This window comes from Mya arenaria, chromosome 10, assembly GCF_026914265.1.
Source record: "Mya arenaria isolate MELC-2E11 chromosome 10, ASM2691426v1".
NCBI lineage: Eukaryota > Metazoa > Mollusca > Bivalvia > Myida > Myidae > Mya > Mya arenaria.
In genome coordinates, this window is record NC_069131.1 from 21,070,226 (window position 1) to 21,085,525 (window position 15,300).

The following is a 15,300-nucleotide window of genomic DNA, read 5'->3' on the forward strand; positions in this document are numbered from 1 at the left end:
GGAATGTGCTTGAGAGTCTTATCAAGTTAATATTTTCTAGAAAACTGATTCTTCAAAATTTCATAAGTATGAAAAGTCGAGAAATATACATGTACTAACTCAACCACATAAGTGGCAAAGGCCATGATTAGGAAATTTGTGTAGTATAATACTTTTTGCGGAGGGATATAATTGAGTGGTGCAGTTAAGTGCCATTGATCTTTACTCAGCATACAACGATATGATATGATTCTTAAGCGTGAACCACAGTAAAAACACATATTTCCTAAGAATAAATCTCAGCATAATACCCATGATTCCTTAGCATAAATCACAGCATTAAGTGCATGATTCCTTAGCATGAATCACAGCATAAAATGCATGATTCCTTAGCATGACTCACAGCATAAAGCGCATGATTCCTTAGCATGAATCACAGCATAAAATGCATGATTCCTTAGCATGACTCACAGCATAAAGCGCATGATTCCTTAGCATGAATCACAGCATAAAATGCATGATTCCTTAGCATGAATCACAGCATAAAGCGCATGATTCCTTAGCATGAATCACAACATAAAGCGCATGATTCCGTAGCATGAATCACAGCATTAAATGCATGATTCCTAAGCATGAATTACAGCATTAAATGCATGATTCCTAAGCATGAATTACAGCATTAAATGCATGATTCCTAAGCATGAATTACAGCATAAAGTAGATGATTCCTTAGCATAATCACAGCATAAAGTGCATAATTCCTTAGCATCTGGGTGTCTCTCATTTAGTGTTTGTTTGGCTCTAATGATTGTGCCTGGTAAACTGTAGGATATTGGGCTTGTACCTATAGTTTCTTTTGTTTAATTGAAATAAGATTAGGTAAAAGTGTTTGTTAATCAAAATAAATTCAAATGACGGTCAAGAATTTAAACACACATAGGATGTTGTTGTTAACATGTATTCATTTGCACAGTAGTCAACCAGTATGTTATTGGTCTGCGAAGTTATTTCATTGTGAAATCACTCAATTGATTATGGGTTTGCAATACCAATTTGAATAATTAAGTCTCTTGTTATCCTGTCTATATGAGCAACAACAACAAAAGCCACGTAAATTGAGACAAAACTTGGTTTCTGTTGGAATGTAGTTTATTTCTACACTTTATAAGTATGTTACAATAATCAAACAATTTAATATTTAGGAATGAACAGATCCTGGATTTGTGTCAGTTTAGTTTCACAATAAATATCGTACATTAATCATAGCACACATTATATAAATGTAGCTAAATAGATATGAAAAACTAATCATTACTTTATTTAATTGCTAGGTGACCCAGAAATCCATGGAATCAAATTAATGATTGTAATAAAGCATAATTAAATTATGTGATGCAGTTTCATTGGTGCCGAATGGGGACTTCTTCAGATTATTAGCCAATAAAATTATGTTGTTTATTCTTTTTTATATTCAGTTACAAAACTACTGCCAGACTAACGTAATGATTAATATCTTTATTGAGTTCTAAATTCTTCATGCGTGTCCAATGGAAGAAGTTTTCTCTTCAATCTCATTTTTTTTGTGCTGCACTAAAATGTAGTGTAAATGGAATAATGTATCAGGCTTGACAAAAATCGAGGTTACATAGTTTTTATATATGGAAAAGTTAAAAACTAAGTTATTGTTTAACTTTAACAGGACATGTTTTCTAGTACCACCCTTGTATCTATTATCAAATCAAGACAACATTACATGTGCATCCACCTTCACACAATACATTTTCTTCTGTAGAACATTACATACATCATATACAGAAATTTACAAATCATATATATTTACATACATTTCAAATTCAACTTCAGCAGCAGAAACTAACGTTCATTTCTATCAAATTACAATAATTATTAAGCAAGCAATGAAACAGGCTCAGTGGGTCTGATAATGACTTGCCTCGTGTCCATATAAACTTTATCCAAACATAGAGCAATCATATGCCTTTTTAAAGAAGATGACGGAATTTACATGAGGATTGCACAGTCAAGAAATGTATTCTTCTGATTGTGCTTTTTTAAACTCCATGTGTGTACAGCAATCAAAGTGTGCCTTTTCATTAATGCATTTGTCTGAAATTCCTTAACATAACTCAATGATGGATACTCAGCATGCACTATTTCATATCAATATGTTTTCACTATGCACTTTTTAAGGAGGCTCTTGTTTGACCTGTCTATGCACATAATCAGAAAAATTTATTTCTTGGAAAAATAACCTGATTCAGACTTATATTTTACAGCTGTATATGGCAAAAAAAGACATGTACTTTTAAAATCTGCAACAGTTGACATGTTTGCTCTATGTATAAAAAAAACAATTCATGAACTTCCATGGCTTCTGTTTGAACAAACTTGGTGAAGGACCACTGTATGATGCTACATACAAAATATCAAGAGTCTGACACTTCTCACTCATTGAAAGAACGAACAAGATGTTCCATTGCAAGGTGTGTATTCACTTTATTCACTGACAACAAACACACAGTTAACTCTTATGGCTTCTGTTTGCTTGGAGTTGTAACAGTACACTATTGGTTCAAAAGATGAACAAGATTTGCCCAAGCAAAGTGTCTGTCTTTTGGCTCGATTCACTGACGACAAACAGACACACACTTAACTCACATATACATAATTCCATGGACAATTAGCATGTGCCTTTTCATGGAGTCTTTTTGGTTGAATCGATGCTTGCACACTGAACATTCCCAAGGCTTTTCTCCGGTGTGAATCAAGAAGTGACGATTCAGTTGACCTTTTCTTTTAAACCCCTTCGAACAAACACTGCAGGTGAAATCTGCAACGAAAATGAATAAAGTTATTTCACAGACTTCATTGAGAAAAAAGTTTAATAATCAGTCATCCAATATTGTTAAATTTTGATTACATCATTTCATTTGCCAAATCAATTCCAAATACATTTCTAGTGTTCACAATCATCCCATTTCATCTGATATCAGGTGTGTGAACTGCTCATATATATATATTGGGTGTGTGAAATTTGTGAGACTACTTTCACTGTTCTGCAGAACAGAATGGTTCAAACAAATCCGTTAAATACAGATAAACATGCTTTAAATGCCATCATTTAAATGATGCATTGTAAGTGACTTCACATAGTGTTTATCCTACCTGCATACCACTCATGAGAATTGCTAGGACATTTTTTATTTTAATAATAATATTGTCATTTTACTGTTTGTAAGCGTATGTAGTAAAGAGGTTATTTAATTTATAAATGTAAAAATATCTGCACTTGTTCTTGTAATAAGAATGTTGCACTCCTAACATGTGCCAGATCACTATGCTACTTATATACAATACAATATTACTTACAATGCTCCACACAAAATTACTATGCTCCTAACATTTTTTGCAATATTACTATGCTCCTTCACATTTCGCAATATTTCTATGCCTCATAACTCCTTGTTTTCTATTTTGACCGCTTAGCACAAGACAGACGTTTATCTTTATAACTTTATTATGAGATACAACATTCTTGTGCTGATCCGTCAAATTTTGTTTGGTCATATAACACATGCCAATATACACATGGTTAAATAAATCTCTGAAAAGAATGTTTGCAAATGAATTGTTTTAAGCAATGATTAAGATTGCAAAGAGGTTTTATATAACCTTTTTGCAAATTTTAAACTTTTCATTAGGATCTGACAAAATTGACTTGCATACAACATCTGTTTCCAGGTAAGTTGAGGTAACTGTATAATTCAATGAACCCATTTGGGTATATAACACAGTTCCAAACTGATGTGGAAATATGTTAGAAATTAACACTTTTTAAACAGCAATACAACATTTGAGAACAAAGAACAATATACATTTTAAAACCAAGAGCACCACCAAGTTCTATTGTTGGTTTTTCATTAACAATGAAGTGCATAAATCAACATGATTTAAAGCCAGAGTCTTGGGCCTTTCAGAACATATGATTATTGCCTCTGATAATATGTTTACAAAATTGTATATAATTATATTTTGAATGGTTTTTGAGTAACATGTGTGGCCAAGTTTGAAAAAAGCACACTAACAACACTCAGGTTAAGCCTAAAATTGACAAAACCTTGATTGTTTTGTTTGTTTGTTTGTTTCCCACCCGGATTAAGTGGCCACCTGTCTTAAGCAGCCACTTTTACCTTTTCCCAAAGGTGACCACTAAATACAGGTTTTACTGTATGTATAAATTCCTTCAATATTTTTCCTCAAACAATCAACTACAAAATTCTGTTCTTGTAATTTTAAGTGATAGGATACTGTTATTTCCAGTGCTAAGATTGTGAATAATTTTAGTACATTAGTACTTTTTTTCTTTTTCGAACAATTCTATTGGAGAGCAGGGAATCAATTGTAAGGAATAAAGCAATCAATTAAAATCAAAATAAACAACAATGGCTCTTCAATTACTTCCTCCCAATCCAAGGCAATGCAATAACTTCTTTTTGAAGTAATAATTCATTACATACTTTAAATAAGTCCCACAGTGAAAATGTCACTCATTTTTGTACCTTATTAAAATCACACTTTTGGAAGATTCTTTGATTTGTCCCAAAACGAGTATTTCCATAATAAATCACAATTCTCTTTGAGTTTTCCTTAAATAAAAACTCCATGGGTAAGCATATGTCTTCTCAATGTTACTTTCTGATTGAACCTCCGCTGACAAACAGCACACTCAAATGGTTTTTCTCCCGTATGTATCATGTAGTGGCGCTTCAAGTCACTTTTCGACATGAATGTCTTCTGGCAAATGTGACATCCATGTCTTCTGCCTGCAAAAAAATAAAAAAGTTGATAACTCAGCAGGCAACAGTTGCCAATAACTTAACCTTTAAGAATTGCACCAAACAAATTGGTTAAAATATGGACAAATAAGGTGTTACTACATGAGGCATCTCTTAATTAGTGACCAACAAATTCAGAATTGAGGACAGCAAAGTTACAAAGACTACATATACTATACGTGGATAAGCCAAGTTACGAAATATTTAACATAAAAAAACTTGTTTAAAGGCACAAGGCTTATGCAAAAATATACTGAACAAGAGATACACAATGTACAAACAAGACCAATAACATTAAAATAAGCATGTTTGTCAAACTGAAGCCTTCTGAGTGCCGCTTTTTCAGAAACATTTTTAATGTGTTTTTTTTTAGGAAAAATGCATTAATTATGAATGGTTCTACAAAGTTTTTAGGAAAGACAAACATTTCAACTGCAGACTAAGTTTTCAAAAGTATGTTGATCCTGACCTTTGAGCTACTTATCACTTAACAAAAAGCAGGGTCATTTGCTCAATGGCAACCATTAGAGTTTCATGGTACTATAGGTCAAACCATTCTGCAAAGTTTGTTAATGTAGAACTTTAACCTTAAAACAATAGAGATCATCTACTGGTCCGAAGCAAACACACACTGTAACTGCATGGTTCTAGGTTGAACTGATCCAAAGATATTATTTTCATAAGTCTAATGACAATTGCAACCTTGACCTTGGACCAATTAACTGTCCTCAATAACAAAATGAGTCATCTATTAGTAAAGTGCTACCTATCAGTTAAGTTTCATGATCCTAGGTCTAAGCCATTGTTGAGTTGCTGTGTGGACAAGACATTTTTTTACCAACAGACAAACGGGCCAACCCAAGACCATCTGACAAACCTATATGTTTTCACAAGGGGTTTAAAATCAAAATCATACATGAAAATATACATTAAAAATAAACCTACTCAGCAATGCTGATATAAATTTTTCAACTGCAATAACAATATAAACAAGCCTGTTTTCTTTTTTATTAAAGCATGTTATGCAGAACACTTGTATGGAAAAAAGGCAGCAATTATAGTTGATAATACAAATTATTCACAACACTGATACATTTTTCAAGGCATTTTAACTGAATCTGTAAATCTAGTTAATCTACATTTTCTTATGTATTTTCAATGATATAACTGTGTCTAAGAGTATGTTTTTGATGACAGTGTTCAACTTCAAGCAAATGTACATATATAGTCTGAAGTTAAAAAGCTGTCAATCCTTATTTCAGAACTTATCCTGAACTTTAAAGAACCCTTGAAAGAGTCACAGAGAATATTTTTGCTCGGTTTAACTTGGATAATAACTCATTGAATTGTCAACAAATTATACAACTGTTATATTTTACATATATATAATTATTCCAAATACTCCATAAAGGGATTTGTATGTTTATTTCCAATATGTCTATACAATGAATCTTTCCTGGAGAAAGATCTGTGACAAAAGGTACACATGAATGGTTGTTCTCCGGTGTGTATTCTTCGATGCCTTTGGAGATCCGGCTTGCTCTTGAATCCCCTCTGACATACTTCACAATGTTGCAAGAAACCTGAAACATGGAGGGGAATGTTTAACATTTCAGGTATGTATTTTTGTCTGCAATTTATAATACATGCAAATTGTTGACAAAACTTTCAGAAATCGCAACAATTCAATTCTCTTTTGATCATGTTAAAATAGAAGGGCAAACACAGTTTGATGGCAACAACAATGTATCAGCATATAACTATCATAATCAGTGATAATAGCATACTGAATATCACAATCCAGAAAAGCCTGACCAATTCCGCTCGAGTACAAGTAATTAAGGCCAATTACAGGCTTAAAGGGAACTGTTCATTTTTGACAAAACACACTTTTTTGTAAGACGAAATCAAGCGTGGCTATCATAAGGAGTGTTAGAACTGAGATGCTGACAGCTGGAACCCTTCTACAAAATGTTAATATATGCTCAAATATTGTCTTTAAACTAAAGTCCATGATTTTGAATAGGGTTAGAAACATTAGGGATTAAAAGTCACAAAGCTATTTTTTAATTAGACTTTTTAATCATAGAAACAATGTGTAACAAAACAAATATGGTTAAAACTTGAAATGGAAAACATGCATGATATAAAAGTAATGTGTTTGTGTGGCCTCAATTTAAAACATTGATGTTATAATAACCAAGATAACAAAAATTGTGCAAGGTGCATTTTAAACCATTTTAAATTTGACAGGGGACTAAAACAAAATAACATTAACTAAACAGCATAACAATATATCCATTATTGAAACAACTGAATCATTTTAATCTATAACAATGCACTACTGCCAACTACATGAAAAAAATCTGAAAAAATATCTGAAATCACCATTTTCATAATTATTATTTAACAGTAAAACAAAACTCACGTCATACATGTGTATGCATAGTTAATTGTACAGATCTTGCTAAAGATCTATCTTAGCACAAATGTTGAATTATTTAAGAAAAAAGAGTCATACCAAAAGACAATTAAAATTTAACAACAAACAAACGCAAAAGCACCGCTAAATGGATGTCAACTCTCGCCCATATCTTTTGGCTGAACTCTACATTTAAGGAGCATAATTCTACCACTTGTTCAGCAAGTCAGGGTTTTTGCCTCACATTTTTACCCTAAAATCATATGAATTTAATAAAGGTTAACCTTACAGTTTTTCCAATGAGGCCATTATATCATGGCTATAATTACCGTACATCTAGGCCGTTAAACAACAGACCATAGGCTTTTGAATACAACTCAAAGAACAAGTTACATGGGAAAACTTTTCAAGACTTCATTATGTGATCATGATACTATGAGTTTTAAACATACCTAATTTCACACCACTGAAACTTTCTGCGATTTAATAATTTTAATACGAATAATATAATGCATATTAGATCTGGTCTGGCAAAGTTATGGTCACTAAATACAGTCACAAGAGCTGAGTTTATTTCCAGTGTTTTCTAAAATTTTGCTCCATAAAGCTTGCCTCCAGGACATTGGACATTTCACTCCATTGGAGAATTCTGCACGCTCTTCCGAATTTCTGGCATATGCATTTTGCGCACATGTCTTTTCCTATAATCTGCCCTGGCATAACGAAGGTCGCAATATTCACACTTATAGGGCTTGTCTCCTGTGTGTTTTCTTGCATGACGCTCCATAATCTCTTTGGTCTTGAACACTTTTTGACAAAATGGACACTCAACCTCTTCATCTGAAAAATAATAAAACAACATTCAGCAACTGTCTGATACAAACTTATAATGCAGTGATGCAACAATATTTGTTGTAATAATAAAAGCGCCTATAAATTTTGCAGTAAATGTCACATGACCTTGACCTTTGACCCCAAAATCAAGAGGTCATCCACTGCCAAATGTGCATACCAAGTTTGAAGCCTCTTTACAAAGTTTTTCAGAAGTGATTGATTGGAAACCAAAGGGCCTGCAGTTTTTCTAGTAAAGATCACTTTGACCTTGACCTATTGACCCAAAAGTCAATATAGGTCATCATTTGACAATGAATATTGCAAGTCATTCAATAGTAAATGATTGAAAGTGTGACGACATCAATGTCACCAGATAACATAAGCCCTATATATCCCTTAATACAAACAGGGAAGCTAAAAAAGAGACACAAAAAAACATGATCAACAATCAGTTTACTAAGTTTAAAAATGTATCTGAAAAATGTTTCACATATACTATAATGACAACAGATCAATTGACAATTTTTATTCTTAAGAAGACCATATAAAACAGGACTACAAATTTACACTTTAAACGAGCATTTGCTTCGAAAGTACATGTAGCTTTATACTGGAAGATAAAAATACCAATTAGGAGGTAATTTCCATAATTAGAAAGTCACAAAAATATAGAATTCTTACACATTCAAATTAACCTAGCACCCATCATATCTTACAAGTAGAAAAAGCATGATTAATCACATTAGGATACATTGAACAACACATTATACATCTAGTAAAAGCCACGTAGGCTTGTAATCACCATACAAAATAAAAGGTCTGATAAGCCCCACCTGGCTTTCAATTGAACAAATATCATTGATAATTGTTAGGAACAGAAAATAGCTCAGAGCAAATATTATTAGATCTCCCATTTTCAAAGATGTTAAAATAAATAGTGTTTACAGTATCATTATACAATAAAGAGCAAAGTCATGGCAGGAATTGTGTAGTTACATATATTGCATTACTAATTTTAAAGATTTTAACTCATGGTATACAATGTACAGTTACGTGTTATTTTTGTGCCTGGGCAGGTGACCCCATTTTACTTTGTTACCATCTGAAAGGGTTTGATGTGTACAGGAAGAATATGTTAATATTATCACAATAAAAATATTTCTTACATGCTGATTTGACCTTTAAAGATTAAAGATTGGTCATTTAACTTCCAAATTTCAGTTGAAATAAAGAACAAATATTTATAACTTTCATAACTTTATCTGTAATGTATTTTCAGTCATTTGTTTTACATATCCATAACAGGACTATAAATGAATTGCTAGATTTTCATCCCCGCCTGCCCCCTCTCTTTTCCGCTGCCCCATTAATTTTATTAATCAAATAAAAAAAATATAACTAGGCTCTGTATTTGCTTATCAGTCCAATACTCTCTGGGAACGGTGTTTATTCATGAATACCAGTCCTACCACGTCCATGTAAACAGTCACATGTAAAAAAAAAAGATTTGTTATGATCGTGTTTGTGGTTCGTCTAGAAACACATGAAATCATATTCAACAGTGAAACAGTCATCTAAAAAAATATAAAATAAAAGATCAAATGTCACCCCTTTGCCCAATTTAAAAAAAAAATAGATGGAAATCTAGCACCAAATTTATATTGCCTAATCAGTAAGCAATATTCTTTCAAATAATACCCAAACTATATATGGGTTTCGAGGCATCACTTTTTAGCATAATGGCCAGTATCCCATTAACACTGATTTGAGTATCAGAAACTGGTAAACATAATATAAATAAAAAATTAGAAATTGACTCTTTATGCAAATAGAAGCAAGAAAGAAACTCGTTCTCACACTCACAATTCAGCATTGTCCATTTAAAATCTGACTTTCAATGTCAGGCATCTATAAATTAACTGCTAGAATTTCATCCCCACCTGCCCTCTCTTTTTTCAGCCTCCCCTAAAATTTTATTGACTCAAATAAAATCAATGTTTGGTAAACAGTCTACTTAGTAAGTAAGCTAAACAGAGATTTTTTCATATTGTTGAATCATCTCGTTCGCACGTAGCAGTCATCAACATTTGATTGAATAAAGCCAAACTCTAACAATTAGTGTTTGCTATAAAAAAATATGTCAATAAGCTGGGATTATAGAATCCAAATCTTAGTGGAGCCTGAAAAGCATTTTACCAGGGCAGGGCTTGCAGCTTTTTCTTTTATTTTTATTACTGCTTCATATTTTCCTATATAATACTAATCATCCAAGTTATGCATTCTTTTTATGTGTCTTAACACATAATCCTTCAACGCAAAGGTTCGAGAACAAATATCACACTGAAATGGCTTGTCTTCGGAGTGAATTTTCATGTGGGTCTTTAGCGATTCTTTCTGCGAAAAACTGCGAAGACAGACTGTGCATTGGAAAGGCTTTTCTTTAGTGTGTATTCGAATATGCCTCTCCAAACTGTAATTGGAACGGAACTCTTTTGCACAGTAGTGGCATTGGTACACACCTGAAACAAGCAATATACGAAAATGAAAAAGTATGTCATGTCTTTGTAAAGGAGTGTGTTACAGGTAGTGTTGGGAATCGGTTGCATTTTACTATCGATGATCGGTTCCACTTAAGTTAAAATACTAGATAGTACCTGAGTTGTAGTTTTATTCATGTACAGTATTAAACTCTTAATCATTATATGCATATACCTTATGTCTATGATTGAAGTTATTAAGTGTTGTTGTATAACAAATAGTTCATTTTCTTGCTCATTGTGGCTTTCATCAGCCATTTTGTTAAAGATAACATCTGAACACTTACTATTATTTTTTTTATTTATTTTTTTTTATTTTTTTTTCGATAATCGATTATAACTAAATACTATCGATTGTCGCCGATTTCAGGCCCAACCAATCGATTTTCGATTATAATCGATCATCGGAACATCAATAGTTACAGAAACATGTTTATGTATTTTGAATTTAGTACTTTATAAGACTACTGTGTAATAATCTAGTTTCACATGCATTGTGACCTAGATTCATTAAAATAAGCTAAGAATTTCCTAATTATTTCTATCTAAAATATACATTGTAATATTCTCATTTTGTATATAAGGGCAAACTTGGGCCCACTCCCCAGATTTTTTTTCCACTTCTTACCTCACCAAACACAACAAAGTATGCAACAAACTTTAAACCACAGCAACTTTTATTTACTACATGGTAATATCTCCACAAAGGTTATTTTAAATAAGTAATGCGAAAAATTGAAATACCGGGAATAAATACTAATGTCTTTTCATTTTATCACGAGTCCTAGGAGAAATTTTGTACATAGGAGTACTCTTAAGTTATTTATATAATGTTGGTATCATTTAATAAGAATAACAAGTGCATGTTAAGAAAGATAAACAATGGGATAAAAGTTAACAGGTACTGCTGCTGCCAACGACACAAATATTATAAAGGTTTATATGTCTGACTGATAATTCAGAGGTTGCAGGTTTGAAACAATATTACTTTGGGCAAAAACTTGGCAAGGCTATGTTTGGTGAGAAAATACTTCAATTAGAAATTAGAGAGCAGACAAAACATGTATCTGACAACACCAGGGACGACAACCCAAACTGAGAAGTATTTTTTATCTTTAAATATTTTGTGTATAGTGTTACTACATCGTACAACTTTCTTTTCACCTTGATCAAACCACTATATTGTGCACGATCATCATGTGCGATCTCATCGAACCCTTCTGAGCAAACTTGCGATCACAGACGGTGCACTGAAATGGTTTCTCGCCCGTGTGTATGCGTACATGCATCTTCAGGTGCGCGGGCGAGGGACATGATTTCCCACAGTAGTTGCACGTGTTCTCTGAAATGAAGAAAATGAAAGTATTACTGTTTACCTAATACAATGACAATCATTCCTCACACAAATTGCAAACAATAAGAGGTACAAGCATCTAACAACAACACCATTGCCAACAACATTACAACACCACCCTACCCTTGCCTTCCTGACACAACCCAACATATATAAAATCCCACTAAAAACCTGTTTGCAGAAAGACAATCATTGACCTATTGAAAGGTCATGTTCAGAAAACATATTTGGTTGATCTTAATCAAAGGAGAATAATCGGAGTGTTTTCTGTGACTATGATATCTATTGACAAAAAAATGCACTGTACGGTATCACCGAGGCCATCTAAGGATAAGTATTATATTCATTTATTTGGATACATGCCTGAGGGTCTTTCAATATAGGATCTTAGTCAATTTTAGTTGTAAATTGAAAATTCTCCTAGTATTAGTGTTTTGCAACATGTTTTTTGTGAATTTAACTAAACCAGTATTAAATGAACACAAAAATGTGGAAATAAAAAAAATCAATGTATTGATGTTTGTGACGTTCATTTACAGCTAAGATTATTGAAATAATGACTTAAATCATTTACTGAAATGGGCGTGTCAATAGAAAGACAAGAGACAGCTCCATTTTCTGGTTGTGCTCTAATCAGGAACCTCCTCACTATGAGGCAGATACTTATACCATTTCACTATCTCATCTTCTATGAGTCACCTTTAAACTTCATGATAGGACCAATTTTCATATAACAAAGCTAGCCTATAGTCACTGAAACACATTACTTGAACAATGTCTGAGCCATAATGGCACTACTGTAAACATTATTTACTTGTGACAATTCCTTGAAAATGCTGAACATAATCAATTTAATGCGACTAAGATTTGCTACACTCAGAGAACTCAATATGCAAAACAATATCATTTTTTATTTTCACTTTATTTCTCAAGCTTTACAAGTTACACATTAACAAGAAGTTTTGAATTAATTTCTGATGTACATGCAGTTTGCTTCGTAATGCTTTGGGCATCTAATAGCCACTTTATTAACATTCGAATATACTTTGACAAGAATGCTATTTCATATTGGGAATAACGGAGTTTTCTTCATTAAAATTCAGATCTTACATGAAATATGCTTCTCCACCGAAATCATACTGTAGAAAACCCAAATTTCCATCGGAAAAACAACATACTTCATTCCATTATTATGGTCTATTCAAGCATGTTGGGATGCCTCGTCATCATGTGTGACCTCACATAGGCTTTCAGTGCAAATGGTTTCAAACAAACCGGACACTGGAACGGTTTCTCTCCGGTATGAAACAACTTAACGTGCGTCTTCATGGAAGACTTTTGTGAAAATCTGCGATGACACATTTCACATTGAAAAGGCTTTTCCCCCGTGTGTGTCAGTGTATGCCTCTTCAAGTTGCCAATAGAGCTGAACACTTTGGAACAGTAGCAGCAACTGAAACCTGAAACAAGGAAAAAATGTGAACATCAAAGCCAATGGATTAGCCTTATTTGCAAGGTGAAAGACTGGTAAATAAAAGAGTACAACAAGTCGATGACAACTTGTGTCTCATATTTCTCAGTTTTAAAGGCGCATAACTTGACAATCAATTTAGCTTGAATAATTGGCCTTTAACGAACATGTGTAAAATCAATGGTAATTATTGGTATTTCAAGCAGTTTATTTGTTCACTATCAATAATGTCTGAAAAACAACAACATTTTTTTAAACATCCGAGTCTTCATCTTTGTAAGAGATGGTAAAAAAAGGAACACCGCAAGCAAAAACCTAAGCCTCGGACTTTTATTCAATCCTATACCTATCCTTAACCTTAGTCTCGCATCAGTGACTCCATTCACTGAAATTGTCAATTATTTCTATATAATCAAGAATCTTTAACATCAAGATCAATCTAAGAATGGTCATGGAATACCGCATGCCCGTTTGTTTTTCCCAAAAAGTAAGGGGCCAAAACATGAAAAAATATTTATCCTGAAAGATGATCACTGTACACAAGTACCTTCTAGAACACATCCAATATGTTGGATGGGTAGAAAAAAAATATATGCTGCTATCTGAAATAAAAAAATGTGCTACAATATTTCTTCTCGACGACCGACATTGTTTTTCCGGAGAAAATCATCTGGATTCACACTTAAAAGTTGGGTTTTTTTTCGAACTTTTTAAGCAGAAATGCATATATATATGTAAATCAGTCGGAAAAGAAACAGATACTTCAGCTCTAAAGGCTTTTTACAGAACAAGAGCACTATCAATACATGAGCAGACACCAATTTAAGCTTATCTGTTGTAATTTTCTCAGTCAAAGATAGGCATAACTCAATAATTATTAAAGGCGGAGTTATGGGCCTTGCTACGCATGTGTACATAATGTGTACATTGGACAATATTTATCCAACAATAACTGTTGACCAATGAAATTGCTTTGCTTGTATGTGCAAACTAACCTAACCATTAACCTGTGGATAACCTATCCAACTAACCCAGTTTTACAGAATTGGCTGCAGCATGATTAAAATATATATTAATAACTTCCCAGCGACCAATTGTATAAAGAGAGGATATTTGTTTATTTCAGTGTAAGATCGTATTTTATTTCACGAGTGTCATAGAAAAACATATTTTCACGAGTGGCGAAGCCACGAGTGAAAATGTAGTTTTTTATGATCACGAGTGAAATTAAATACGATCTTACACTGAAATAAACAAATTTTCTGTTTCTTTTATGCTTATTTTCGGAGTTTTATTTGTTTTTTTATTTATTTCTGAATTACCCCCTTTTTTGAAAAGGGTGGGCTTTACGCCGCTACCCGTGGGGCGCCCCTCATGCATAATTATAGCTGTCAACTTTTCTACTTTCGGTTTGCTGAGAAATAGTTCTCTGCTATTCATTCTTATTGCTTAATATTCGCTCGATTTTTATTGCAAAGCTTTATGAATAGTAAACATGAAGTATTATTAGTGCACTAATGTTCCAAAAAATAATGAAAACACTTTTTATTTTAACCAAATTACTACGCCGCTATTTATAGAATGAAAATTTGGAAGGTCAAATGTGTTAGCAAAACAAATGTGGATACTCATTGGATTTTAACCATTCTTCTTAATTTAAGACTGGATATACGCGTGTTTTTAAAGTAAGTTAATATTCAGTCATCTTACTGTCAGAGACCAGTCTGTTTCGCTTTAAAATGTTTGTTTTCCGGAAGAGTAAATGCCACGCTAGTTTGTTGACACATTTTGAGATGTGGGTGGGGTAAAAAATATCGGATCTATCTGTAAATTGTTGTGTGAATTCTCCA

The 15,300-nt window shown here is 32.9% G+C and overlaps 1 protein-coding gene across 15 annotated transcripts in view; it reads right to left on the reverse strand.

Annotated features, from left to right (window-relative positions):
• LOC128206483 (zinc finger protein 768-like) overlaps positions 1–15,300 on the reverse strand; it is an 81,830-nt gene that overhangs the window by 34,644 nt on the left and 31,886 nt on the right. The window contains exons 5-6 of one of the 15 annotated variants that reach the window (XM_052908992.1): positions 11,790–11,967; positions 10,472–10,607 (exon numbers count right to left, since the gene is read on the reverse strand). The exons of 7 other annotated variants lie outside the window; for them this stretch is intronic. In XM_052908992.1, coding sequence (XP_052764952.1) covers positions 11,795–11,967 — 173 coding nt within the window. In that variant the 3' untranslated portion in view covers positions 10,472–10,607; positions 11,790–11,794. Of the gene's footprint in view, positions 1–1,142; positions 2,828–3,494; positions 4,821–5,854; positions 6,416–6,939; positions 8,095–8,669; positions 10,608–11,789; positions 11,968–13,043; positions 13,440–15,300 lie in introns of those variants that run through there. 7 more of the 15 variants (XM_052908990.1, XM_052908991.1, XM_052908982.1 and 4 more) reach the window with 7 other exon arrangements.